The sequence below is a fragment of the Arachis hypogaea genome, chromosome 17 (assembly GCF_003086295.3).
Source record: "Arachis hypogaea cultivar Tifrunner chromosome 17, arahy.Tifrunner.gnm2.J5K5, whole genome shotgun sequence".
Classification (NCBI taxonomy): domain Eukaryota; kingdom Viridiplantae; phylum Streptophyta; class Magnoliopsida; order Fabales; family Fabaceae; genus Arachis; species Arachis hypogaea.
The window spans coordinates 10,011,095-10,036,976 of NC_092052.1; the positions used below are offsets into that span (position 1 = coordinate 10,011,095).

At 34.7% G+C, this 25,882-nt stretch overlaps 2 protein-coding genes across 4 annotated transcripts; one reads left to right on the forward strand and one right to left on the reverse strand.

The window, feature by feature from the left end:
* The first annotated feature begins 1,791 nt into the window (after positions 1-1,791).
* On the forward strand, positions 1,792-22,060 carry LOC112767279 (anaphase-promoting complex subunit 1). Of its 2 annotated transcripts, XM_025813156.3 has the most exons (38): positions 2,149-2,222; positions 2,409-2,472; positions 3,597-3,660; positions 3,773-3,857; positions 4,318-4,553; positions 4,728-4,833; positions 4,927-5,087; positions 5,839-6,026; positions 6,105-6,174; positions 6,841-7,008; positions 7,147-7,637; positions 9,612-10,071; positions 10,435-10,773; positions 11,401-11,484; positions 12,370-12,462; positions 12,531-12,590; positions 12,681-12,779; positions 13,167-13,307; positions 13,844-13,924; positions 14,270-14,341; positions 14,451-14,522; positions 15,671-15,764; positions 15,840-15,919; positions 16,106-16,159; positions 16,281-16,358; positions 16,614-16,735; positions 16,819-16,985; positions 17,273-17,349; positions 17,571-17,687; positions 17,775-17,876; positions 18,614-18,754; positions 18,856-19,029; positions 19,194-19,257; positions 19,362-19,501; positions 19,582-19,739; positions 20,704-20,782; positions 21,014-21,112; positions 21,589-22,060. In XM_025813156.3, the coding sequence occupies exons 3-38, from the start codon at positions 3,631-3,633 to the stop codon at positions 21,967-21,969; spliced, it is 5,163 nt and encodes a 1,720-aa protein (XP_025668941.1). In that variant the 5' UTR covers positions 2,149-2,222; positions 2,409-2,472; positions 3,597-3,630; the 3' UTR covers positions 21,970-22,060. The 2 variants fall into 2 exon arrangements, with proteins under 2 accessions (XP_025668939.1, XP_025668941.1); XM_025813154.3 differs by lacking the exon at positions 3,597-3,660 and having other exon boundaries at positions 1,792-2,222.
* A 187-nt stretch (positions 22,061-22,247) lies between these two features.
* On the reverse strand, positions 22,248-25,396 carry LOC112767280 (xylan O-acetyltransferase 1). 2 transcript variants are annotated; one of them, XM_025813158.3, is made up of 6 exons: positions 25,172-25,396; positions 24,305-25,035; positions 24,043-24,214; positions 23,283-23,491; positions 23,026-23,184; positions 22,248-22,948 (listed from the first exon to the last, which is right to left on the reverse strand). In XM_025813158.3, the coding sequence occupies exons 2-6, from the start codon at positions 24,991-24,993 to the stop codon at positions 22,600-22,602; spliced, it is 1,578 nt and encodes a 525-aa protein (XP_025668943.1). In that variant the 5' UTR covers positions 24,994-25,035; positions 25,172-25,396; the 3' UTR covers positions 22,248-22,599. The 2 variants fall into 2 exon arrangements, with proteins under 2 accessions (XP_025668943.1, XP_025668942.1); XM_025813157.3 differs by having other exon boundaries at positions 24,305-25,252.
* Positions 25,397-25,882: the final 486 nt, after the last annotated feature.

Here is a 25,882-nt window from a genome sequence, read left to right on the forward strand (position 1 = left end):
CGGAAAAGCATAAATTTTTGGCTTGGTTGTGTCTTAAGGAGGCTCTTCCTACTGCAAGTTTTCGCTTTAGAAGAGGGATGTCGTCATCGGATATGTGTCCAAGATGTCTTTCTAGCCAGGAATCGGTTATACATTGTATTCGGGATTGTCCAAAAGCTCAGCTTGTCTGGCAAAGGTTGGATATTCCTTGTCATCCTTTGGATTTGAAGAACTGGTTCTTGTATCATAGCAGAGAGCACCCGTTCAAGTTCTTTTCGGGACTTTGGTGGATATGGCGAGCAAGGAATAACGACATCTTTAATCCCCATGAAACTTGGCCTCCGGAAAAAGTCATTTGTCTGGCATTAACTTCAGAAAAGGAGCTTAGAAATATTTTTGAATTACAACGTATGTCCCTTCCCTCTACTCTAAATGGTTTTTGGAATCCCCCATCCATTGGTACTTTTAAGATTAATTGTGATGCTAGTTATTTTGGTTCGGGTGATAGTGTTGGTTTTGCTTGTGTTATTAGAGATTGTAATGGGAGCTGGCAAAGGGGGTGTTTGGGAATGATTGAGAGTAATAGTATTCTTCAAGGAGAATTGTTTGCTATTTGGAGAGGATATCTCTTAGCTTGGGATGTGGGTCAACGAGATGTTATTTGTGAGACAGATTGTGTGGAAGCATTTAATCTTGTTACTCAAGATGGTTTTGGGTTTATTGATCCACTGGTGCTCAAAATAAGAGATATCATGCATTGGAATTGGCGTGTTGACTTTCGTTTGATTATGAGAGATGCAAACACGGTGGCAGATACTATGGCAAAGATGGCGATGAAGTTACAACTTTCGCATGTGGAGCTTCTTTCACCTTGGGAGGAGTTTAAGAGTAGTCTTAAACGGGACTGTCCCTCTATTTAAGCAGTTCCTTGTTTTATTTTTTTTGTTTTTCTTTGTTTAATTTATTTCAGTCACCAAAAAAAAAAAATTTGGTTTGGCATTGACTACACATATCTATAAAACACTTTTCGTTTTTGATATTGGAATAATAATGATATTTTTTGAAATATGAATTGATGGGTGTTATTTTTAAATATGAAACCATTTAGTTAGAGAAATAGAAATCGGATCGTCTAATTTATGAGAAGTATAGAAATTAGACCGTTCTATTTGTGTGCCTTCTATATTTTTAAAAAATATACCAAAAATTACGAAGTAAAAATATATCACTACTTTTACTTTCATATAAAAAAAATCCTAAAAAAAGGGATTTTTTTATTTTAATAAATAAATTAATTATAATAATTTCTGAAATAAATAATTAAAAAAATATTTACGAAAATAAATACTCTTCTCTTATCTCATTTATACGGTAAATGAGATAATTTTGCACGTATCTCGTTTAGTATAAACGAGATAGGTGTAGTTTTTCAATTTTCATATATCTCGTTTATATTATGTTATCTCGTTTATACTGTAAATGAGATATATGTATTTATAAATTAAATATAATTTTTGAAAATAATAAAAAATATTAATAATTTAAATTGGACCAAATTCTTAAAAATAGAATATTTCAAATAATAGAAAAAATAAACACGTTACATATTAAACAATAGAAAAGATGGAATGTGCATTTAAAATAAGCACGTTACATATTCAATGAAATACGTGTAAAATTATCTCGTTTATGGTGTAAAAGAGATAATGAAAAGGTATTTATTTCAATAAATATTTTTTAAATTATTTATTTTAGTAATTATTATAATTAATTTATTTATTAAAATAAAAAATGCAAAAAAGGGAGGGTTTTGTTTTGGAAGGTTGAAACCGAAAACAAAAAAAAAAAGGACTAAAGAGCGGGAGGACGCAAAACCTCGCTACTGCGAACTACGGTTCTGCTCACTTCACGCAGCAACAAAACTCAACTCTCAGTCTTCACACTCAGCTACTTTAACTCAAACCAGAGCTTAAACCAAACCCCCCAATAAAAAAGGAAATGGAGAAAATGTCGTCGAGCATTGGCGTCCGTCAATTAACGGTGCTCGGGGAGTTCAAGCCGTTCGGTCTAATCGCCGAAGCACTTGACGGAAAAGTCGCCGACGACGCTGTCACCGACAAGTACGAATATTTCCTGTTCGATCCTGAAATCACGCGTGACACAGACGTCGAAGATAGTTGCGACGAGGTCTCTTCCGCCTTGACCAGTTGCGGCGATAACGAGCTCTTCATCCGAGGCAACCGGTAAGTAAAACCCTTATTTATGTCCTTACTTGATTCTGTAGCTGCAGAAATGAAGAAAATCGACAGCAACGAGATCGTGTTGAGCTTTAAAATATTTTAGTTTCAAATGCTGCATGATTGTTCACTTCGTTTGGATTCACGAGCTTTGTGCTGTAATCTAAACGCACATGGTGATTTGTGACGCAGGATTATTTGGTCGACTGGTGCAAGAGTGTTTAAGAGATTTACCTTGCGGTCACCGGTTGTTAAGGTGTGAGTTTTTGGCTTAAGCTTTATTTATGTTGTAGTAGTGGTTTTAAGTAGACTGAACTTTGGTTATGAAGTTAAGGATTGCTTTCCTGTAATCAATTTACGGTTACATTTGGATTGCTTCACTGTGTAGTGTTTTATTTTATTTAATGCTTTTAAAGTTAAGGAACATTATTTTTATGTAGGTTGTTATAATTTTAGTTGTTGCCATATATTTTGTTTGATAGATTTAAGTTTGAGGTTTAGGTACTTGCTTTGCTGTTACTTGTGATCAAATTACAAGTACTCTTTTAGAAGTGTACTAGCTCTGCTTATAGTTGTGATCGAATCACAAGTACTCTATTTGAAGTAAGAACAGATGCAGTTCAATTTCCCCTCTACACTTCCTAATTCTGAGCTTAAGTAACACTCGACTACTAATTCTGCAAATGCATTGAGATATCTTATAGGATACAGATCAACTCACTAATCTTAGTTACCTCAGGGTATCTTGTATCGTGTCATATTCATAACTAAAATGAACCATGATGTGAGACCAATTTAGGTCACCTATTGGACTGGTGTCCTAATAGTTATCATGCTGCACAGTTTCCTTTGACGAGTTTGCAGAGATAAGCTTTTCCAGATATATTGTTGCTCCTATTTGGAAACAGCCAGATTCCAGAGTTGTTTTTGCAATTTTGTAGCACTAGATACTAATGGAGTAGGCTATCTGGCATGGTTGATAAATATTGGGTATTTCATTTTATTTGTTTCAGAGATTTTGGCCGAGCTTAGGAAGTGAAAACCTTGCAGCAGCATATAGTTTATGCTGTTGCTCAAGCTTTTCGTTTTGGTGGAGTGTTTTGATTTTGAAGGAAAAATTTGGCATTAGATCTATCACTGGATAAACAGTTTTCATGATCTTTATTTGGATTTTGGTGTCCAACTTATAATTTCTTTTAGGGAATTTATATGGTAGGCATTCATATGATTGTTGAGACAGTGATGACCTTATTCTATTTATTCTGTTTAAAGAGGCTATATTTTCGTTCTTTTAAATCCTTGTTCTTAATAATGAAAGCCCTCTTCTATCCAAGAATGTCTCCTTTCCCTTGACTTGGCTTTGACCTTTGGGTTTTCAAGGAGGTTGATATTTATCCAATCAGCTGAGGCTGCAATGTTGTCCATGCAACCAGGAAGTGCAATCGTAGATCTCTAAACTTTCAGAATACTGATTTATTTCCTCCGCTGTAGTAAAGCTAATTTTTTGTTCTACTTACTAAATAATTTGTTTTCAACTATTTATTTTGAAATTTTAGGTGTGCTGGTGTCGCATGGGTCATACAGCTGAGGCTCTTCTATGTATATTACAAATTGATTGTTTGACAATCTATAATAACTCTGGTGAGTACACTAAGTGAATCTCAACCATCATACGATCGAAAATTCAGAATGAAATCATATGGGATGGCAATGAAAGTAGTTTTATGGCTTGATGGTTTAAAAGCTTTATTTTAGTTATTGGAATCAGGTTTCTTCTAGTCATTATTGGTATAGAACTAATGGACCTACAATCAAACTAGCCAATAAACTGCAGGTTTATGTGTATATGTTGTGTTTGTAGCACGAGGAAACTGGCCCAATTGTTTTATGGGTTAAATGCTGCAACGGCTTTCTTTCTATAACCTTGACATCTGCATGGATTCTTCAATTTCATTTGTTGTGTTGCTTTATCAAGGAATTGATATGCCTACATGCTCTTTTTTTGGGGGTATTTGATTTCAAATTTGTGCTTTGTCTACATGCCAGCCTGTTAGTATTTTCACGTTTGCTGTGGTGGCTAATAATTCCTTTTGTTTCATAGGTGAAGTAGTATCACCACCACTTTCTCGTGCTGTTTCATCTATATGGCCTCTTCCATTTGGTTTATTACTCCAGCAGGAAGTTGAGGGAAATATACCATCACGTGCACCTTTTTCATCTACAAGCCCTTTGATTGGTGCTCGTGATATGTTTACTGCACCTAATCATATGCAAAAGGGGGAAGGAAATGCAGTATGTTCACATCTGATCCTGATGGATCCATTAGATGAACAAGAAGTAAGTTATGGCACCCTATGAAATGTTGCTGAGGGTTTCTTCTTTGTTGTTATATCTAAGTTTTCAAATCTTGTGATGATGTTACATATCTAATGCATTATATTCTTGTCCTGGCAATACTAGTTATTGTTTTATTCCTTCTAAGCCTTTTCCCTTCAATTACTGTGATTGTAGCCGATATTTATTGAAGATCGAGGGAAATCAAACGTAATGAAGGAATATGATGAAAAGACAATTTGGACAAGTGATCGAGTGCCGCTTATGGCATCCTATAATAAAGGTTTCTTTCATTAAAGTTCTTGCAAGTAGTTTCTGGTTTCATTGTCAATATGTTATTCTTATGGTAACTTTTTATGGTGGTATATTGATTCAGGAAAGATGCAGCACTCATTATGGGTTGCAGAAATTATCAATTCTAACTTTGATGAGGCAACTGCTTGTTCATCAAATGTAAACCCTATGGGAGTATTACCCAAACACGTGTCCTTTCGTAGAATATGGCATGGAAAGGGAGCTCAAATGGCTGCTTGTAAGGTAGTAACAGCTTCTGTTATCTGGCTATGGTTGAGTGTACTTGATTATGCAATTTAATTATTTATGTATTCATTTTGAATTTCTGAAGGGAAATGTCATTCATAAGTTAATTGCATACTTGTTTCCTTTTTTCAAGCAATCAGTGAGAATGTGTTGATGCCATCATGGTATAACATGTTCTAAAAGCTGTTTTATTTGTAATACTATCAGCTGAGGAATAAATAATCAAAATGAGGAACTAATAATTAATTTATTTCTTAACTTTAATTATTAGTTTAACACATGTAGTGAATTTGAAATGATTGTCAAAATTTTTTAATATTTTATTTGATTTATTCTTCAGTTTTTAGTGGACCACCTTGTTGCACTAGTGCTTTGTGAATGTCTTTTAGAAGTCTATACATTATTACTGTATTATTTCCCTTTTATTTCTCACTGTAAGTTCCAACCATTTTCTATTGTATGCTAAGATTATCTTATTATTTGGTTTTGGTTTTATATTTACAGTTACTCTGCACATAACTTTAAATTAATTCCTTTTAATGATGTTTTGTAAAAGAATCTGTCCAAGTTGCCTAAATGTTTTGTTGCAATAGAATCAAATTATGCAATTGAAATTTTTTATTCAGTTTAGACCAGTACCCTTAGTCCATAAATAAAGAGTTGAATGCTCTTAGTATTTATTGTTTCTGTATTCTTTTTCTTTTTTCTTTTTTTTTTGTTTATGAATTTTCGTTCAAATGATTGCTAGGTCTTCATGGCCACTAATGATGATGCAACTCCTCTTGTCTGCTTCTTTCACCAAGAACAAAGAAAGTTGTTGTCTGTTGGGCTTCAGAGTGTTGAGATAAATAATGAGATTGTGTTTGATGTTAAACCTGACATGAGCTGGATCATAGATGCGGTTGCAGCTGCACCTGTGACTGTAACTCGCCCCAGGTGAAAGTCTATTTCCACATAACATATTTGCTTTTATAAATATATATAATTTTCTTCAAATATATATGTGCTTTTCAGGGTCAAAGTTGGACTACTTCCTTATTCAGATATCATTGTTTTGGCACCGGATAATGTTCTGCTTCTCTATGTAAGCATTACGCATGGGTGGGAACCTATTGACTGACACATTCTTAATTTCTTTTCTTTGTCCCGACATTTCCTCCTGTATGTCCATTGTTTTATATCTACTTGTCTCTCTTTGGCATCAAATTGTATTTATGATACAATATGTTTCCTTGGTTCCTTGTGGGTTAATGTTCGTGTTTTTTTTTTTCTCTTTTTTGATTAATGCTTCAATGCTAAAAATGTTGTTTCAATTATCACTTATTTTTTCAGATAATGGATGTGACATCATTTTTTAAATTTACCTTTAAATATTTGAACTTCAGGAAGTCTTTTTTCCTTAGTAATATTGTATTGATAGACTTAGTGGTTTGGTAGAGGTCATTAAGTTTCTATTAAGCAGTCATTTTTCACTGAATGATGCCTTTGACTTGTTCCGGCCTTGTGATGTTCAACTGATATGTTCCCAAGATTTTTGTTGACATGTTTTTTTATGTTGTCTGAATACAATTTCTTATAACTTATAAATGTAGCTTAAAACTTGGGACTTTAAATTTTTTTAATTTTTTTTTTATCAGATTGATGTTTTGTTCCTTATTTGACTTTCTTCATTTTCTTATATAATATTTTCTGTGATTCAAGTGGCATCAAGATGTTAATATATGTTTTGGTATGTTTGCTTGTATTGTAGTCTGGGAGGCAATGTCTGTGTCGATATGTATTACCTTCTTGTTTAAATAAAGGTCAGCACTTGTATGATTTGAAGTTTCCAGAAACATCTTTTCCTAATGACTTAAAGATTAGTGGCCTGGCTGATGCTGTTGAGGGGCGGGTCAATGTAATAGTAAATAATAGGCAGGTATGAAGATTTGTAACTAAGGCTCCTTTCTTTTCCCTTTTCACTTAGAAGTTGCTGGCAGATTTTTTGGTACTGGATTCAAAGTTCTACTTATTAACAGGAAATCCTGATTTCGATATTCATGCCTTATATTTGCAGATGTTTAGATGTGCATTACGACAAAGTCCTTCATCATTATTAGCTAATGACTGCATCACTGCACTTGCTGAGGGGCTTAGTTCTAGTTTCTACAGACATTTTCTTGGTGTTCTCTGGAGAGATGGTGATCCTGCTCATTTATCGGAGGCGAAATCTAGTGTTGATTCAGAATGGGACTCTTTTTGTCATGTGATTATGCAACTGTGCAGAAAATCTAACGATACATCCCAAAAGTGTTCTGGTTCAGTGGCACACTCTGCTTGGGACTTCCTTCTCAATAGCCAATTTCATAATAACTTCTGTAAATTAAACTCCATGTTTGGAACATCGGGTGCGGCATCACTTGATCAGAAAAAATCAAATTTCTCTAAATCACTTGTGGACAGTAGAGAGAGTTATGAAAAGCCATTTTATTCGGATCTGCTAGTAGAAAGCCTGGACTCTCTTCATGCATTGTATGAGAACCTGAAATTTGACAATCTTCGGAAGAGGTATTGCCTTTGATATCTTATTTTCAAGCAGTTTAGGTACCTATTTGCATTTGTCTCTGGTGGACATAGCTAAGTCTGTTCTGAATATCTCTTATTTCCATTCTGGTAGGCTTTTTGCCTGCTAATGCTCACTTGGTTTAGCAACCAGCTAACTGATTGGGTTTGGTGATCGTAATCTTGAGTTCTTGACTACCTACTAGTTATTAATTTATTGTTATTAGTGTCATGTTGGTTTGATTATGATATAGCCCTAGTTTAAGATCAGTAGCTACCATTTATTTTATAATCACATCGGGACATTCTATTGCATGATTGTTAGAAATTCAAAGGGCATGATGTTTTGAATTAGCAGTTGGTTACATTTGTCTTGTGCAGTCTTCATATTAATGTTATTTGAATATAATCGATATACCAAGTCATTTTTCCCCCTTAACATATGAGATTAAGACTGACCTATTTAATGGAGAAAGTTCAGTGGTTGAGGAGTAAGAAGACATATGTATTGACGATTCATTCAAAACATGGCTAAGCAGTTAGTAGAAGACCTTGGTTTGTGTGTTTTGGGATTTAGGATCTGTTTGAAAAGTTTCAAAAGTAACTTTTTGAACTTTTGACTTATGAAAAGTAGTAGTATTAATATCTGGTGCAATTTTTAAAACTAAATTGCAACTTTCTAAGAAGCTATTTAGGAGTTTATAGAGAAGTTAAAAAAAATGATTTTTCTCATAATACTATTACTTTTTATCACATTTCTATAAAATAAGCACTTTTAGAACTAAAATCCCAAACACAAAAGAACTTATTTATAAGCTACTTTTAATATAACAATTTATTGTTTAAGTTATTTTTTCAAAAGGAGCTTAATTAAGCTGTTTATCCAAACTGGACCTTACTACATTTGTTACCAGAATCCTATTGCTAGTAAATCAGCCATTTAAAAATTTGGAATATAAAAAAAAGACTTGTAAAGTAATCTACAAATTGCAGGATATTTTGGCGTTCTATTACACTTGAAAAAAAAAAAGGATGGAGCCGAAGAGGCTAATAGATGCAACAATGTTGTAGTATTTCTGCCCATCAGAATGAGAACTCTTCTATGGTAAAGATCATAAGCAGAGCACCAAGAGAGGCTGACATTCCATAGAGTCTTTGCTAAGAAAGGCTAAAACATTTTTCATTTAATACTTCTTTTATTGCTCTATTTGACACCTTTAGAAGCATCCATCCTTATGTAGGCTGTATTCTTCTTTTAGACCAATAGTTTTTGTTAGGCTCAATGTGCTTGGCTGCCATTGTTCTTCTTGGCCTGCTGTTTCTATTAAAAGTTGAAAACTGCTGGAAGATCATCCACATCCATCAGTAGCCTCTGTTCGTCTGTATACTTGGCTCTGAAGGTTTCTCTCAGGACTTCATCTGTTGTTACTCATTTTCTGCATCTCTATATTACCATAATTTGTAGATTTATGGTGTACAGGAGGGGAATTGCACTTGTTTTCCTTATGCTGTGGCCTAGAGAATAAAACTTTTTCTTGTGAGCCGAGTATTGTCAGCTAAATTGTGAATTTCATATTCTTTCTGTTTGATTTTCAGATAAACTAGTTTTATGGGATAGAATTACACATTTGGCCTCTATTTGGTGTAAAGCTCTTGATATTTTTAGATCACTTTCCCTCTTGGTCATGTTGAGAGATTGGAAAACTATGGTTTACTAATCTTTTGTTATTTTATTCGGAGGATTTGTTATCCTGCCATCTTCTTGTAGCATTCTTTCCCTGTCTTAATGATATTTATTTTAAAAAGAAAAACTGTTCTTAACTTATTTTTTCTACCATCTGATTTATGCATTTCTTCTTGTTCTGTATGCTGTATGATTTCCAGTGTTTTCCTTAGTAATTAGTTTTTCTATTTTAATTTTTCTTTTTTGGTTGAAACTATATTTTTTCTGTGATCCTATATGGTAGTTGTTGCTTATAGGGACTTGGAGCTTCTAGCAATTCTGTTATGCAACATTGCTGAATTTCTTGGTGAAGACAATTACTTAGACCACTATATTCGAGATTTCCCTGGCCTCTGTAAAAAGTTTATGCTGTCTAGACCCACAAGTTCCCATAAAATTTGTCCAAGTTTGTTCAGATGGCTTGAGAACTGCTTGCAACATGGATGCAATTATACCAATATTTGTGATCTTCCGCCTTTAGTCCGTAGAGATGCAAGTTCTGTGGTTAGCTTGGCCCGACAAATAGTTTCCTTTTATAGTATATTATCTGGTGCAGAATTGCAAGGGAAGAATCTTTCTTCTGGGGTTCACTGTAACATTTCCATGGGATCACATGGTTCAAAGGAGGAGCTTACTGTTTTAGCAATGGTTGGTGAAAGGTTTGGACTTCAACAGTTGGACTCACTTCCATCTGGCATATCACTTCCACTTCGTCATGTAAGTTTGAATTTCTTGAGGATGTTTTATGTCAATTTATAATCAGACAAATTTGTTCATGGAGTACCTCATGCTGCAGGTGGTATTTTTTTTCCTGATATTTAAAACTGTCTGTTTTCTTATTTCTGCTTGCATAATCTCGATAAGACAAAATGTATCAGATTTTGCCTGCTGTTTTTCTTACATTTCTTTGATTGTTTCAATTATCTTGTAGCACTATTTCTTTTCTTCCTTTTTTCTTTTATTCTCTATAGTCCCATTGCTACTATGGTATTTTTCGTCTTCGATTATTCAGGCTTGCAAGGTATCCGTTTTAATAACTTGATTGAGCCCTTAGCACCTAATTACTGTTATGCTTTCTAGGCATTAGATAAGTGTCGAGATTCTCCCCCCAATGACTGGCCAGCAGCTGCTTATGTTCTTCTTGGTCGACAAGATTTGGCAATGTCAACTTTATCACGTGAATGCAAGTATAGAGAAATTGAAACACCAACTAATGTGAATGTAATCTCTATGTCCACACCTTACATGCTAAATCTACATCCAGTCACAATATCCTCTACTATATCTGATGCAATTGGATTGGAAGGAACAAAGTTTGAGGATACAGATTCAGTTGATGGGTCTATGACTGATGGTATGGAGCATATTTTTAACTCGAGCACACAATTGCGCTATGGTCGTGATCTGAGATTGAATGAGGTCTGTTTTTGTGTTGTTTCACTAAACATAGGAAGTTTGGAATAAGATTGATTAGATTATTTATATCTTGCAGTGATACATTCTTCTGATCCTTCTTGTGGCTTGTCTATTAAGAAAGTGATGATTTTGGGCTTCAGTTTACCATTTTAGGCAAGGATCAGTAGCCAGCTTTATTGCCAACACTATACATGATCCTGAGAATTTTTGCATGATGGTTAATGTTAAGCCTTCTTGTGTATGTTATGCATAACAACATCTAGTTTAGAAGATTTTCCATAGGTAGATTTTTATTTTTCAATTATTTCTTGCTCTTCTAAGGAGGACCCTTTACCCTCCTTTTATCTTGTATTTTTCTTCTCTCCGTAATAGTGATATTCTTCTTTTGTCAATGTATATATATTGATTGTTTGCAGTTGTAGAAGTTTGAAATTTGCTGACTTCTCTTGATTTTTGGATTATTCTAGGAATGGTTGTATGGTAGTGATTGTCCTCTGCTATCTACTGCATGGTCTATTCTTGCAGTATAATAACGACCCACTGTCACTTGATAAGTGTTTCACTGTTGCAAAAGCTACCCATAAAGTTTGTTCCTGTTTTCTTGAATTTGGCTCTTGCTACTTTTACTAGGTTAGACGCCTTTTATGTTCTTCAAGGCCTGTGGCAATTCAAACATCTGTCAGTCATAGTGCGTCTGATCAGGACCTCCAGCAGGTATGCCCTAGTTTTAAACAGTATTTGATTTGGCAAGTAATTATTTAGTAAAAAATCACTTTATTACTGATCTAACTGACATGGTGTTGATAGTAATATTCTAAGCAAGTCCCTTCTGCCTTCAACATTCTTTCATATACCAATTTGAATTACCTAAACTGTCTTACCATGACATGTGGCATACACAACCATTAAGTGATATCACTCTAGGTAGTGTCACCTACATGCATCAGATAATGCCAGTGTTCTATTATCAATTGTATTTTCATACAAAGTAAAATTACAGCTTTGTCCTGAAAAGTTGTAGCTGTAACAGATTTATCCCTAAATAGAAAACTCATAATTTGGTCCCTAAATTTACACACATCCACAACAACTTAATCTTAGGGACCAATGAATTAAAATTTATGAATCCTAAACCGCAGATATAGTTGACCTTGTATTTCCTCAACCCGTTTTGACTACAAAAAATTACACCTGATTATTGTGAATTAGAAATTTTGGAATTTTTTAATTCACATATTGTGGGTTCCCCCAGCTCTTGCTCTAGTCAGTAATCTCTCAATTGTTGGTCAAGTTTTAATTTCTTCAAATTTGTAGTTAGTTCTTTCCAATTATATCATTTTCCTATGGTGTGTTGACATGTCATTTCGTAAAATAATAATAGTTGACTGTCCAAGAACTGAACTGGCCTATGAATATAATTCCAGAGACTAAATTGACAGTTTGAGATTTTAGGGATGGAATTCAATCACACTTGCAATTTCACGTTCAAATTTGACCTTTACTCAAATGTTCTTTATATTTTCCTTGCTGACTGGATATGTTTTGTCCTTTGGAATATTCGCCTTTGACGTTTTCCTTTTCCTTTTAACTTTTGTGAAGGCTCAATTGTGGCATCTTGCTCAAAGGACCACTTCACTTCCTCTTGGACGTGGGGCATTCACTCTTGCAACTATATACACACTATTAACTGAGGTGCTCTTACATTTAACTACTTTGGATTTCATTGTCGTTTACACTTTCTTATGGGACTTTTATAATAGGCGTTTACAGTTCCCAAGCTTGTACTGGCTGGTCGGTTGCCTGCTCAACAGAATGCGACTGTAAGTTTCTATTGTGCGCTTATGAAGTTAGTATTAACTTTTCACTTTCTTTGTATTTGTCATGGCTTATATACTGTTGTCCACTCGAAGGTTAATCTCGACCCCAACATCAGGAACATACAAGAACTCAAGTCTTGGCCTGAATTTCATAATGCTGTTGCTGCTGGACTTAGACTAGCGCCCCTTCAGGTTTGAGATGGATTATGGTTATGTTGTTTCAGGTGCATATTGATGCATCCAGAACTTATGAACACAGTTTTCTCACTGTGATTTTTTGGCCCAACTTCAGATCCTCTCCTGTTCAATATGGAACCTTCTCATGTTCATTATAATCATGAGAGGATCCTTATCCTCTTTGGTTTCTAAAATTGAGTTTCTTTCAAGTTTGTTAGCAAGAGATGCTCATGTCTGTTCTTTTATTTGGCCCTTTGGAATGACTTAGTATTATTTAGTTTTTTAATTAAATATTGGATCTTGTAATGTTACTTTTATGCGTAAGAAGTATTTTCTTCATGTAGCTTGCATAATGTTATATCTTGGATGTCTTTTCTCCATAATGCACATACCCCTTTGCAGGGAAGAATGTCAAGAACGTGGATAATATATAACAAGCCTGAGGAACCAAACTCTGTTCATGCTGGACTTCTTCTTGCCCTTGGATTGCATGGGCATCTACGTGTATTAAGTATTACTGACATTTACCAGTATTTTAATCAGGTTGAATCCACTGGAGGTTTCTTTAATTTTGTTATCTTAATTTTAGCACTCTATTATATTCTCATGGTTTATTTATTGATTGTGTTAGAAAAATAATTAATTATAAATTTGAATTGGAATGATATCTGAATGAACTAATGCACTGAGCTATGTATATCCCATAGTATTCACTGCTGCTTTTTTAAGTTTATTGTATATTTTTTTGACACTGGATAACTATTTTGCTTTCGGTTGTTACCTTTTTAGTTGGACTCCATATATATATTTTTTAAAAAAAAACTTGACGAGGGTAATTATACCATATTCAAGGCTTATGGGGTTAACTGCAACTAGGTAATTGAAGTTTCCAAAGGACAATAAACTGACTTTGCATTTACAGTTCTTTGATTCCTTTCTCAAGTCAGTGCCAATTTCAACTAATTTCAAGCACTTAATATTAATGGCCTTGAGGACAATGTTTTCATCTTTTCTTTGTATTTTTTTTCTTTCAAGTTTAATTTTGTATGACTGGAATTATTGTCGCTACATTATTGCAGGAGCATGAAAGTACTACTGTAGGATTAATGCTTGGTCTAGCAGCTTCTTACAGAGGTACCATGCAACCAGCAATATCAAAGGTATCAAAACACAATCTTTTCCCCTTTCCAATGATAATATTGAAGATCCCAGCCTGCAGATAGCAGGTCCTAACTTGAATGCATTAGAAAGAATACCCTTTCCAATGAATTTTGCTAGAAAGCACACCCTCATCTGCATAGTTGCTTGTTTTTTCATATTTATATGCAGACAAAGCAACAAGATGTACTATGCTTGTTTGTGATTTCCATGAAATCAGCCCCTTTTTATTCAGCGTCTATGGCAACATTCATCATACTCACAATCCCTGCATTTTATTTTGCTTCTGGTATCTTAAATTGGTCAAACTTGTTTTAGATGAGGACTGATCGATCTTCTTTTGGCAGAGTCTTTACATTCACATTCCTGGACGTCATCCTTCTTCTTATCCAGAGTTAGAGCTTCCAACCCTGCTGCAGGTACTTTTTCTCATGTTCTGTATATTTCCTCGAGAACATTCAATGTTTGTGTGTACTATTAATGTTCCCACCCATTGGTTAATTTGCAAGTGCACTTTTTCCCTCTCAGTCAGCAGCTTTAATGTCTCTTGGGATTTTATATGAAGGTTCTGCTCATCCACAAACAATGCAGGCTTTATTGGTAAATTTATTTATCATTTTTCTGTTATTTATTTCATTCTTGAAAATTTTTAAGTTTTGTTTGCCTGTTATATTCAATCCATGCATGTATAGGAAACTGTTGAGAATGTGGAATTTAGATAGGGAAGGACAAACGAAGAGAACAAATACTATGAGATGATGTGAAATACATTGATATGATTATGTTATGGTGTGTTACAATGGAAAAAGACTAACTTCTATTTATAATAGTAGTAGTGAAACCTTAATCACCGATAAAGAAATAATGGTGTAGTCATGGCCAATATCAAAATTAGTTCTAATTTCAAGATATATTGTTTTCTATTCTAGATATCTTACAGAAATACTATTGATATCTCCTTTGTTTCTCCAGAAATACCTTGTATCTTAGCGTGTACTGACTAATCTGCTGCTTTCTGTGTTTGTCATGATCATTTGGCCCGTCAGCATGATTTACTTTCTTGCTGTCTCTTTCCCCTTCTACTAATGGCAATAACTTAAGAATTTTTCTACATTTATTATCATTTATGCATACGAATTGGTTAACGGAGTTGTAATTTAATTGCTTCCATGATATGCAATTATGCATATAGCATTGTTTATTTTCATTCTGCAAAAAAGTTGTTTACGAAGTAAGGACCAGGGTTCCAATACGTTTGGGGAACTACATGTTCAATAGAGTAGAATCTGGGAATATAAGCCTGGATCGGCATTTCTTGTTGATTCACAATTATTGGAAGTAACTACTACGACTTTGATGCTTAAGTCAGCAAGGGCCCTAGTTCCATGCTCCTTCATTTATAAAGATGGGAGTTCCATCATTAAGGAGATTTAGTTCCATACTTCTTCATTATAGAGATGGGAGTTCAACCATTAAGGAGGTTTTATCCCTATACTTTTGGCTTTGGGAGGTGGCTTGTAATCTGCTTTTGGAGAGATAGAATCCCTTTAAGTTTGCTCTTCTGGGTTACTTATGGTTTAGCCATTAGACCAAATTCTGTTTGGGTCTTTTTGGCCTGGAGTATCTAGTCCATAACAATAATACTTCTGTCTTTTCTAGTTGAATTAAGGTTTATAGGGTTGCGGTATCTTTGGTTTGTCATGTGTTAATATTTAATTTCATTAATTTGGCATGTAACTTTTTTTCAGGGTGAAATTGGGCGCAGAAGTGGGGGTGATAATGTTCTTGAGCGAGAGGGTCATGCCGTTTCTGCTGGATTTGCACTGGGCCTTGTTGCACTGGGTATGTGCTTACACAGATAACAGTTTTCTGATCCTGCTTTACTTTTTCTTTATCTAAAATATATGTTGCCTGAAGGACATGGAGAAGATACACTCGGTTTCATCAACACTTTCGTGAATCGTCTGTTTCTTTACATTGGTGGCAAAGTTCAAAATGTACGTTATGCAATCCACAAATTCTCTCTCTCTCAATAACTTTCCCTTGTTGAGAACTTTAGAACTTTTTTTTTCTGGTTGCAGTTAAAGAGGACTGTTAGTAATGTCTGCAAGAACTCTTACAATCTTCTTTCATTAGAAACTTTAGAATGTACTTTGCATAACTCATAAGTACTTTCAAAACAGGAGAGATCTCATTTTTCGACAAACTCAATGGATGAAAATCGTGGCTCTGCACAGGTTCGGTGACGTCAATTGTATTTTCTTTTTTTTTTCTCTATAATGAATTGTGTATGGCAAATATTGTGATCATGATAGAAGGAACTGATCTAAACACTTCAACTTCTCCTATTTCATGTAGATGATGGATGGGACAACTATCAATATTGATGTAACTGCACCAGGAGCCACCGTTGCCCTTGCTTTAATGTTTCTGAAGGTACATCCAGTAAACTTGGTCTAAATTAAGTAATAGATATGTCAAGAAGTCTGTTTAGTTATTTATGCAATTTTAAGTACTTTTTACCTTTCTATATTGTGAAGAGCAGGTTCAGTATTAACACTTCCAATGCCTACATATTTTATAGCTTCCTTTTACCAATGTCGTTTCGTTGATGCACAAAAGCACATATTGTGCATGTGATATAAACTTATTTTGGAGTCTTTGTAACTTTGGGCTGTATTCTTTTGACAGACAGAATCCGAGGCAATTGTGTCTAGGTTGCCAATTCCCAGTACATATTTTGATTTGCAATATGTGAGGCCCGACTTCATAATGCTTCGTGTCATTGCTCGAAATTTGATAATGTGGAGCAGGTTTGTAATATTATATTATTTTTAGCAATTTACTGGGATCTGTTTGTCATCCTTTTGCTTCACATTTACTGCATATTTTGTAGGGTACATCCGTCAAAAGACTGGGTGTTATCTCAAATTCCTCAGGTTGTCAAATGTGGTGTAGAGGGTCTCGGAGGTGATGGTGATGGTGATGATGTTGATGATATGGATGCTGAGGCTTTCGTACAGGCTTATGTTAACGTAGTGGCTGGAGCCTGTATATCTCTTGGTAAAATGCTTCTTGGTCTTTCTGTTGATATTATCACGAATTTAAGTCATGGTGTTTCTATGTACCACTGATCTTTCTCTTAGAATTTTTATTGCCAAATTTCTTTATATCAAAGGTAATTATTTGACTTGTACTATATAAATCATCATGGGCTACCATCATTGTTGATGATATTTAATTTAATTAGCTGAGGTTTCTTTTATGTTTTTAATTTCCATGCTAGGAACAACTCAGTGGTTGTGTTGTTTGATCTTTATTTTGACACTTGTTCTTCTTAATCATGTCAGGGCTGGTGTTTGCTGGAACAAGAAATGGAAATGCACAGGAATTACTTTATGAATTTGCTATATACTTTCTGAATGAGGTTGGTCCATTTAGTTATTAATTAGGGTTTAGCTAACATGTGTCCTTAGGGCACATGTTAAGTTTGCAAAACTTTTCAAAACTTTTTACTAATAGTAAGCTTATCATGTTCCCTTAGGACACATGTTAGCTAAACCCTATTAATTATTACACTGATTAACTCATCCATGCATGTAAATTGTAAAGTGGATGGTTTCCAAATAGTTTATCTTTATTTTACAGATCAAGCCTGTTTCCCCTACAAGTAGTGGAAAGGTTTTCCCAAAGGGGCTGTCTCGCTACATAGATCGGGTCACATTGGAAACATGCCTTCATCTGATTGTGCTTTCTTTATCTGTGGTACATGCTTTGCTCTTGCTTCCACTTTTAACTAATTATTATATTGAAAGTATGGGTGAAATTCTACAGTTGAACTCTGCATTGCAGGTTATGGCTGGGTCTGGACACTTGCAGACATTTCGATTGTTGAGATTTCTAAGGAGCAGAAACTGTGCAGATGGGCAATCTAGTTATGGTATTCAGATGGCAGTAAGTGTTGCAAACACCTCCCTTCCCCTTCTCTCTCTCTCTCTCTCTCTCTCTCTCTCTCTCTCTCTCTCTCTCTCTCTCTCTCTCTCTCTCTCTCTCTATTGCAGGAATTTGTTTATATTACAACAACAAAGCCTAATTCCACTAGGTGCGATCAGCATCTTGGATCAAATAGCGCCATATCATATATCATGATTGCACTAAGCTCACTTTTGCTTAAATCTCTATTGACTGCTCATTCATAGTCTTCTTAGGTCTCCCTGTATCCCTAACCACTAGTCTATCTTCCATCTAGTCAACTCTTCTAACTAGATGCTCTGTTGGTCATTTCCCAATATGTCCAAACTATCTAAAACGAGATTTCACCATCTTTTTAACAATAGGCGCCACTCCAATTTTTTCTCTCATATCCTCGTTCCATTTTTGTCCATTTACATATGATTACTCATCATCTAACTGTAATTTATGTATCTCTATAAGATTGCTATTATGTGGGCTAGCTTTTGTGTTTCATCTGAAATGTGTGTACCTGTTTATTCATGTACATAAAGGAGATAGTATTGTTGACAAATCACTTTGAAGTTCAGATACTTCATACTTTTGGAAAAATATACTTTAATCACATTCTCTATATTCTAGCAAAATCTTGTATATGCTTTAAATTTCTTTATTAAAGTGTTATTTGGCTTTCTTCGATATCACTTCTAACTTTGGGTCTTATAAATCTGCTATTCTAGGTAAGCTTAGCTACTGGTTTCTTGTTTCTTGGTGGTGGAATGCGAACATTTTCGACAAACAACAGTGCCATAGCAGCCTTGCTCATTACTCTATATCCACGCATGCCCACTGGTCCGAATGATAACAGATGCCACCTTCAGGTATATCAGATATCTGGAATTGTTGTTGCAATGAAAATACTCAAGAGTGTCTGTATATTTTATTCTTTGAAATTATGCTCTTCTAAAAAACTCTTTTACAGGCATTTCGGCATCTCTATGTGCTTGCTACAGAGGCACGATGGGTTCAAACCGTTGATGTTGACACAGGTCTGCCTGTTTATGCTCCTCTTGACGTCACAATCAGAGAAACTGAACATTATGCTGAATCAAGCTTTTGTGAGGTTACTCCTTGCCTTCTTCCAGAAAGAGCTATTGTAAGTCTGAATTGTCTTCTGTCTTACTTGGGTTTCACTCTCTGTAGCCATTTATTCTGTTTGAATTAACTTCTGTTTGATTGATTGGGAGTGAATCTATTTCCTAGTATTTAATTGGAGAAAAAGAATCACGGTTCTAAGTTTTTTGGTTTTGATGGCTGCAGTTGAAAAGAATACGTGTTTGTGGGCCTCGCTACTGGCCTCAAGTAATAGACTTTGCCCCTGAAGGTGAACAATAAACTATTATTCTATCTAGATGATCTCATAACAATTTGAGATTTGTATTGTATTCTTTTGAAAAAACTAACCCCATATTATGCATTAAATAACAGATAAACCTTGGTGGAATTTTGGTGACAAGAATAATCCATTTAATTCTGGTGTTCTGTATATCAAAAGAAAAGTTGGAGCCTGTTCATATGTTGATGATCCCATTGGGTGCCAGTCGCTCTTGTCTCGTGCAATGCACAAGGTTGAAATTGCATTATATTTGATTCTGTTAGACAATATTTCATAAATTCTTTACAGCCAGTTTAACTTTTGTTGGTCTAGGTGTTTGGCTTGACAAGTTCAAAAGCATCTGATACAATCTCAGACATCCATAGTGGATCTAGTGCTGCCACAGTTGATCAGTTGGTCAGTACCTTCTCATCTGATCCCAGTTTGATTGCTTTTGCACAACTCTGTTGTGACCCCTCTTGGTATAGCAGGTAAGATCATATTGAGATATTATTTTCTTTTTTTCATCCTGCGTCTTTCACATCCATGCTCTGTTTTGATTTTATCTTTAGTATTTAATTCACTTTATTTATTTTTAAGCATGAAGAGTTACTTAAATCTTGTGATGAATAATTACTTGTCTGAAATAATGCCTTTTCATGAACAGTCTCTCTCCGAAAAGTTCAAATTATGGGATAAAGTGCATGAATTTTTATATCTTAACATGCCCCTTCGTGTAGCAGCCACTTTAGGCTTGAAGTGTGGATATTGGACAGACTCATTGTATTTTATGCAGAAGTTTACATTTTCTTACGAAGGAAAAAGGAAAGAAAGGTGGCGGAGAGAATAATCCAATTCTGGACCACTTGGTCATGGAAGCTTAAGCTTACTACTTTCTCATGAACTCTGCAAAAGTCTAAATTGCTTGCTAAGAGACACATGAATGCTTTTACATTGTAACATAACCTTTAATGATTACAAATGCATAATTTATATTAGAGTGGTGCCAAGAGAACAAATCCAAGTACAAATTTCATATACGTAAAAGATCCATGTGCAACAATGCTAGATATTGGTTGGATCCCCCCAGCCGTATGTTGCCAACTGTACATATAATATTATTAGTGATTGCTTATTCATTTTATCTTGTTTTGTATTTTGCTCGTATTTGTCTGCTCTAGTAACATTAGCCAACTGATTGCATAAGCCGTATTGTTGACTTGATTGCTATCCATACAAACTTTTTGCAGTGACGCACAGTCCACAATTCTGTTTTCTTTTTCCATTTTTTGGTGCTATCTGGCCATTTATGTTTCATTATTACTGACATTGATATTGAAGATCGTATTTCATAAGTAAAAGATCATAAAACCATGCAGACTTATAGCACTCAGCATCAATCCTTTCTATAAATATATACCAATATCTGAATAACTGAATGAAACTTGCTTGCAGATCCGATGCTGATTTCAAGGAATTTTGTTTGCAAGTATTATTTGAGTGTGTGAGCAAGGATAGACCAGCTCTTTTACAGGTAAGTATAACAGATGACTACCGATGCATTATTCAAGTACTGTCAAGAAATTAAGATATGCTCCTCTCACAGTTTATATATATATATATATATATATATATATATAAATAATGAACATATTAGTTTATGTTTGCTTGCTTTAGCATTCAAATCATATTTTTTCTCATTTTTTTAAAATGTGGCGTTATGTTTACTGATAGTACCCTTTTGTTCTTTTTTTTCCTTTCTCAGGTATATTTATCATTGTACACAACTGTTGAATCAATGGTTGGCCAAGTTACTACTGGTGCTGTTGTTTTTGGGGACTCACTATCTATATCTGCTTTTAAGGTTAGATATATATTTACCGTTTTCTAGTTATACCTCCTTTTTCAATTAACAATGTTTCTGATTATTCAGTTGGGGTGTTTATCCCCTTCTGGCCTCTTAGATTTGGTTCTTACGTTTAAGGTATTATTTAAAGATGGTTAAAGAGCCAAGCAACATATATGTTGCCTGGACAAAATACCAATGGATTCCATCATATATGTTGCAATTAAACATCACTTATAATGTTCACTAAAGATGAGGTAGATGATGCTTAGTACATGTATTCGTGTTTGTTTCTTCCAATCAAGTGTATTTTGAGATGATATCTCAACAATCTGCATGAACATGAGCTTTGGTGCAACAGTAAATTTGTTCGCCTGTTCATAACCTGTTGTTCATGGGTTCTCAAGGCTGTGTGCATTTGACACAACACAACACTCAGGTGTCCCTCATAAGCATACGTGTGACTTAACATGTTCAATTATATCTGCTTGCAGCTTGCGCTGACTTATATTGAGGCGTTGATGACTCAGAAATTATCTGCTCCAAAAGGAGGAATCATACAATCAACATTTGTAGGTTCTCTTAGGAAGCAGGTGGAAGAGCTCCTAAATGGTTCTCAGGAGTTGAGGGATGATTTTCATAAATATTTAAAATTGGGGACATGGCCTAATGGGGAATCCCAAGATAAACGTTCGATACTACTTTCTTGGTTCCTTCATTGGTATGATGTTCCAACTTCATCTGCAATCAAGTTTGCCATTGACAGGGTCAAGCCTAAGCTAATGTCTTCATCTTCGGTTCCGTTGTTGCATCTTTGTTTTCCCAGAACTCATATCAACGTCATTAGTGAAATATATAGATGCTTTTCATCGTAGGTTAGCTTTTAATCTATTGATTTACCGATTCTGATGTACCATACTTTGTAACTATATATTATTATATCTATTTATGTATTACCAATTATGATATCGTATGTTTTATGGCCTTGCATTTGGGGAATTGCAATGACCAAGTATAGTGAGCGTTAGTTTCGATGGGAATTATCTCATTGATAGCTATTGCTAAATTATTTTTAAGAAGCACAAGTATTTTGATCTTGAAAGATGAAGCAGACTTTAAAAATAAACTAAACCGAACCCTTATACAGAAAATGTTGATAGTGACATTCATTGTGTGATTGCTTTATTTCTTTTTCAAGGATAGATGTACAATTCTGGTGCTTCCGTTGCATCCGACCTTAGGCTAAGTTGGTTTTAACAAATAAAATGGGAAAGTACAACAAAAAAAAAAAAAAACAAAAAAGAAGGAAAATGCTGTCCATGTCCTACAAAACTAACAGTAAATGACTTGAGTAACAAAAAGCTTATAGGGACAACAACCGCTGTAGCACTGAAGGGGACCAAAAAAGGAGAACTTTTTCTTTAAGTAAAAGAGAAAGAATAACAATTAAGTAAAAAAGAGAAAAATGAGAAGTATTGTATCAAAGTATCTATATGTATTTGGGGTCAAGATTGAGAAATGATACGTGTGTAAAGGAACTCATTCCAAGTGTCAGGCAATCCTGGTAGACACCAATGGATGCAATCTGCATAAGTGGTTGGGTCAGCTTGCTGTTCTTTTGTTAGCATCTTCCCTTGGCGAATGGTATAAACAGATGTATGTGCATCTTTCCTGAACTCTGATAATGTTGTTATGTTAATGAAATACACTGGAACCTTCATTGACTTTGTCACATTGTTGGCTATCACAAAAAGTCTTCTATCTGTTCCCACATTCAATGGGGTGGACATGTTTGTAACCGGAGTGGTTTCCTTGGCACATTTTATGCCTTCTGGGTTGTTCCAATCCTCACTCCTATAATGTGCAAATTTATTCATTATTACCATTCACCAAATAAACTAGCAAAATCCAAAAGGTTAGTGATTAATTACTTGATATGAAGAGGGGAGGTGCTGGTGAAGAAAACTTTGGTTCTATTTGGGTCAATGTTGGCATCCACCCATTTTGACCATGTATCAAGCACTCTCGCATATGCTACTGGCCTTGGCACTTCATCATATTCCGTGGACCCTTCATCAAACGTCCCTCGTCTATACATTGCATAAGGATCAGTGTCATGAATTTGCTTCAAAGCTAAGAATAAGATAACTTAGAAAACAAGAAATAGTGTATATATTATTGTGCTCACAAGACTTTCATGGCGAAAGTGTTCATCCACCAAATATATGTGTTGAAGATCAAGTAGTCCACATTAATCCAATTCACACCATGCTTTTCAATGGATTCAGGCATGATTATCCGGTTCAATATGCTGTGCATGTTTGGATCATCTGAATTTGACTCTACAAGGAATGGTGCCCAATAGAACTCCACTGTAGTAGTAGTGTGGTCCGGTTCCTGCATGCGCATGCATCAAAGCTTAGTTAATCAAATTGAGAAAAAGAAAAGTAAAAAATTACACTCACATTTTCTTGTACGCTAATCAACTTTGGCAACAAAAGAATGAATCGGTCAAATATATAGACAAAATATTACGGGTACACAAGTTACATAGCTCAATCAAATTGGAGTGGATCCCAAGCAATGGTACTTTATTTTTATCTATATATATATATATTCCCACCTGACACAACATGTCATTTCTTAATTGCCATTGTGATTGGAACAATCTTCCGATCCAAGGCCAGATCTTACAAACTATATGGTAGTTAAAGAACTAACCCCACTTGGTCATCAAAGTCAATGGCCCACTTAATTTGAACCAATCATTGTTACTAATCTAATGTATACGATGTCATACTAGTGCTTCATCGTTATGGCAAATTATTATAATGTATGATGATTAAAGAGAATGAAAAGTAGCTTTCTTCTTTTGATTTTACTTTTTATTTATTTTTATATAGTTTAGCTACATGAACTCTAAAAGAAGAAAAAGGAGAGATAGTAACCTCAATTTTGAAGATAGCAAGAGAACCATCCTTGTACCATGTTTTCTGCTCTGGAGGAGCCACAGATTGAACCATACAAACCATTGATTCCCACTGGTTTCTGTTCAGTGAGTCTCCAACAAACATTAGCCTCTTCCCTCTTATCTTCTCAAACAATAGCCTTGGCTTGAACCTTCAAATTAAATATGCAACCAATAAGAACATAACTAGCATCAATTAATTGGAAACAAAAATGGGAAAATTGATTAAAAAAATTATTTACTTGGGCATAGAACAATCTCTTGGTTGCCACCTCCAATTCTGATAGAGGGAATCAGGTCTTCCATTTCTCATGCATGTGACTTGTGAAGTGAGGAACTCACACTGTTCTTCTTTGTACAAAGGATGTGTTATGTTATCAAAAACCCACTCTCCATTGAACAAGTCACAATCTTCTGGTGGCAACTCAACTACCTCCTCTTCAATATCATCATCATCTTCATCATCATCATTCTCCACAACTTTCATCTCAATCTTCTTATTGTTCTTATTCTTCTTCGTCTTCTTCTCTTGTTCTGCTGCCACAATCGTTTTCAAATCAACTCGTTCTTGGGTTTCTTCAGAATCATTATCCGTTGTTGTTGTTTCAAGTTGAGTCCTTGATGAACTCTTAGAAGAAGAAACAGTGACACTGACACTGTCTCCGTTATTATTATTACTACTACTGCGATGATCTTCTTCATTATTATCCTCTTGTTTCTTGGTGGTGATGACACTTTGAACCACAGTAGTAGTTTCTTCTTCCACGTGTTTTGAAGATTCTTGAATTTCTTGAGCCTTGTGAGTAGAAAAGGGAAACTCAGCAAGGGACTTAACATCCTCGTTGTACATGAAGACTCCAAAGAGGAAAATGGAGAAAACAACGACGAAAACAGAGAGGTTGTTGTTCTTTCTTCCCTTCATTGCTCCCATTTCTGAGTTGAAAAGCGGAGTCTTTCGACGAATGATAAAGGGCTGCATGATAAAGAAGAATGAGTTGATGATAAGAAGATGATGAATGAGATAAGAGAGAAGAGAGGTAGAAATATAGAGACACATTTGAGAGAAGAAAAAAGAAAAAAAAAATAAAAAAGAGATAGAAGAAGATGACTTTGTTTGTTGAAATTAGGGGTTTGGTGGAATGGCCTTGTCTTGGAAGGAAGTGAAACAGAACACAAGAACAGAGAGAGAGAGAGAGAGAGAGAGAGGAGGGAGAGTTGTCTTTCTCAGCTCTCGAGTTTCTTTATCTCTTTACTCCATTTTGTTCATCCATTTCCACTCTTTCTTTCTTGGAGAAATCTTTTCTATATGTTTTATGTGTTTTCTTTGTTTAGGCCTATTTCTGTTTTTGTAGAATTTTACATTATTATTGACTAGATAAGTTAACCGTGGAAACTCATCATCCAATTATTCTTATAGGAAGTTATTAGTTAAAAATTATTAGATGGTTTAACATGTTTAATTAAATTATTATTTAATAATTTTTAATTATTAATTTTATATTAAACAATTACACGTGAGTTTTTACTTAATTTCATATATTTCAGTTATTTTTTTAATGCGTATTTGATCTACATATTAATCATATTGCTATATAGGTTTATGTTAGGGTAAATGATTATATTAGTTCCTAAAAAATTATTTATTCTCTAAATTAGTCCTCAAAATATTTTTTTAATTAAATTCATCCTTAAAATATTTTAAATTAGTCATTTTAGTCTTTTTTTTATCACTTTTGTTGCTAACGGCGTCAAAGTTTGTTGATGTGACACGTTAAGTGATATCACAATACACACCTAATAGTCCTAATTAACGGCTAATA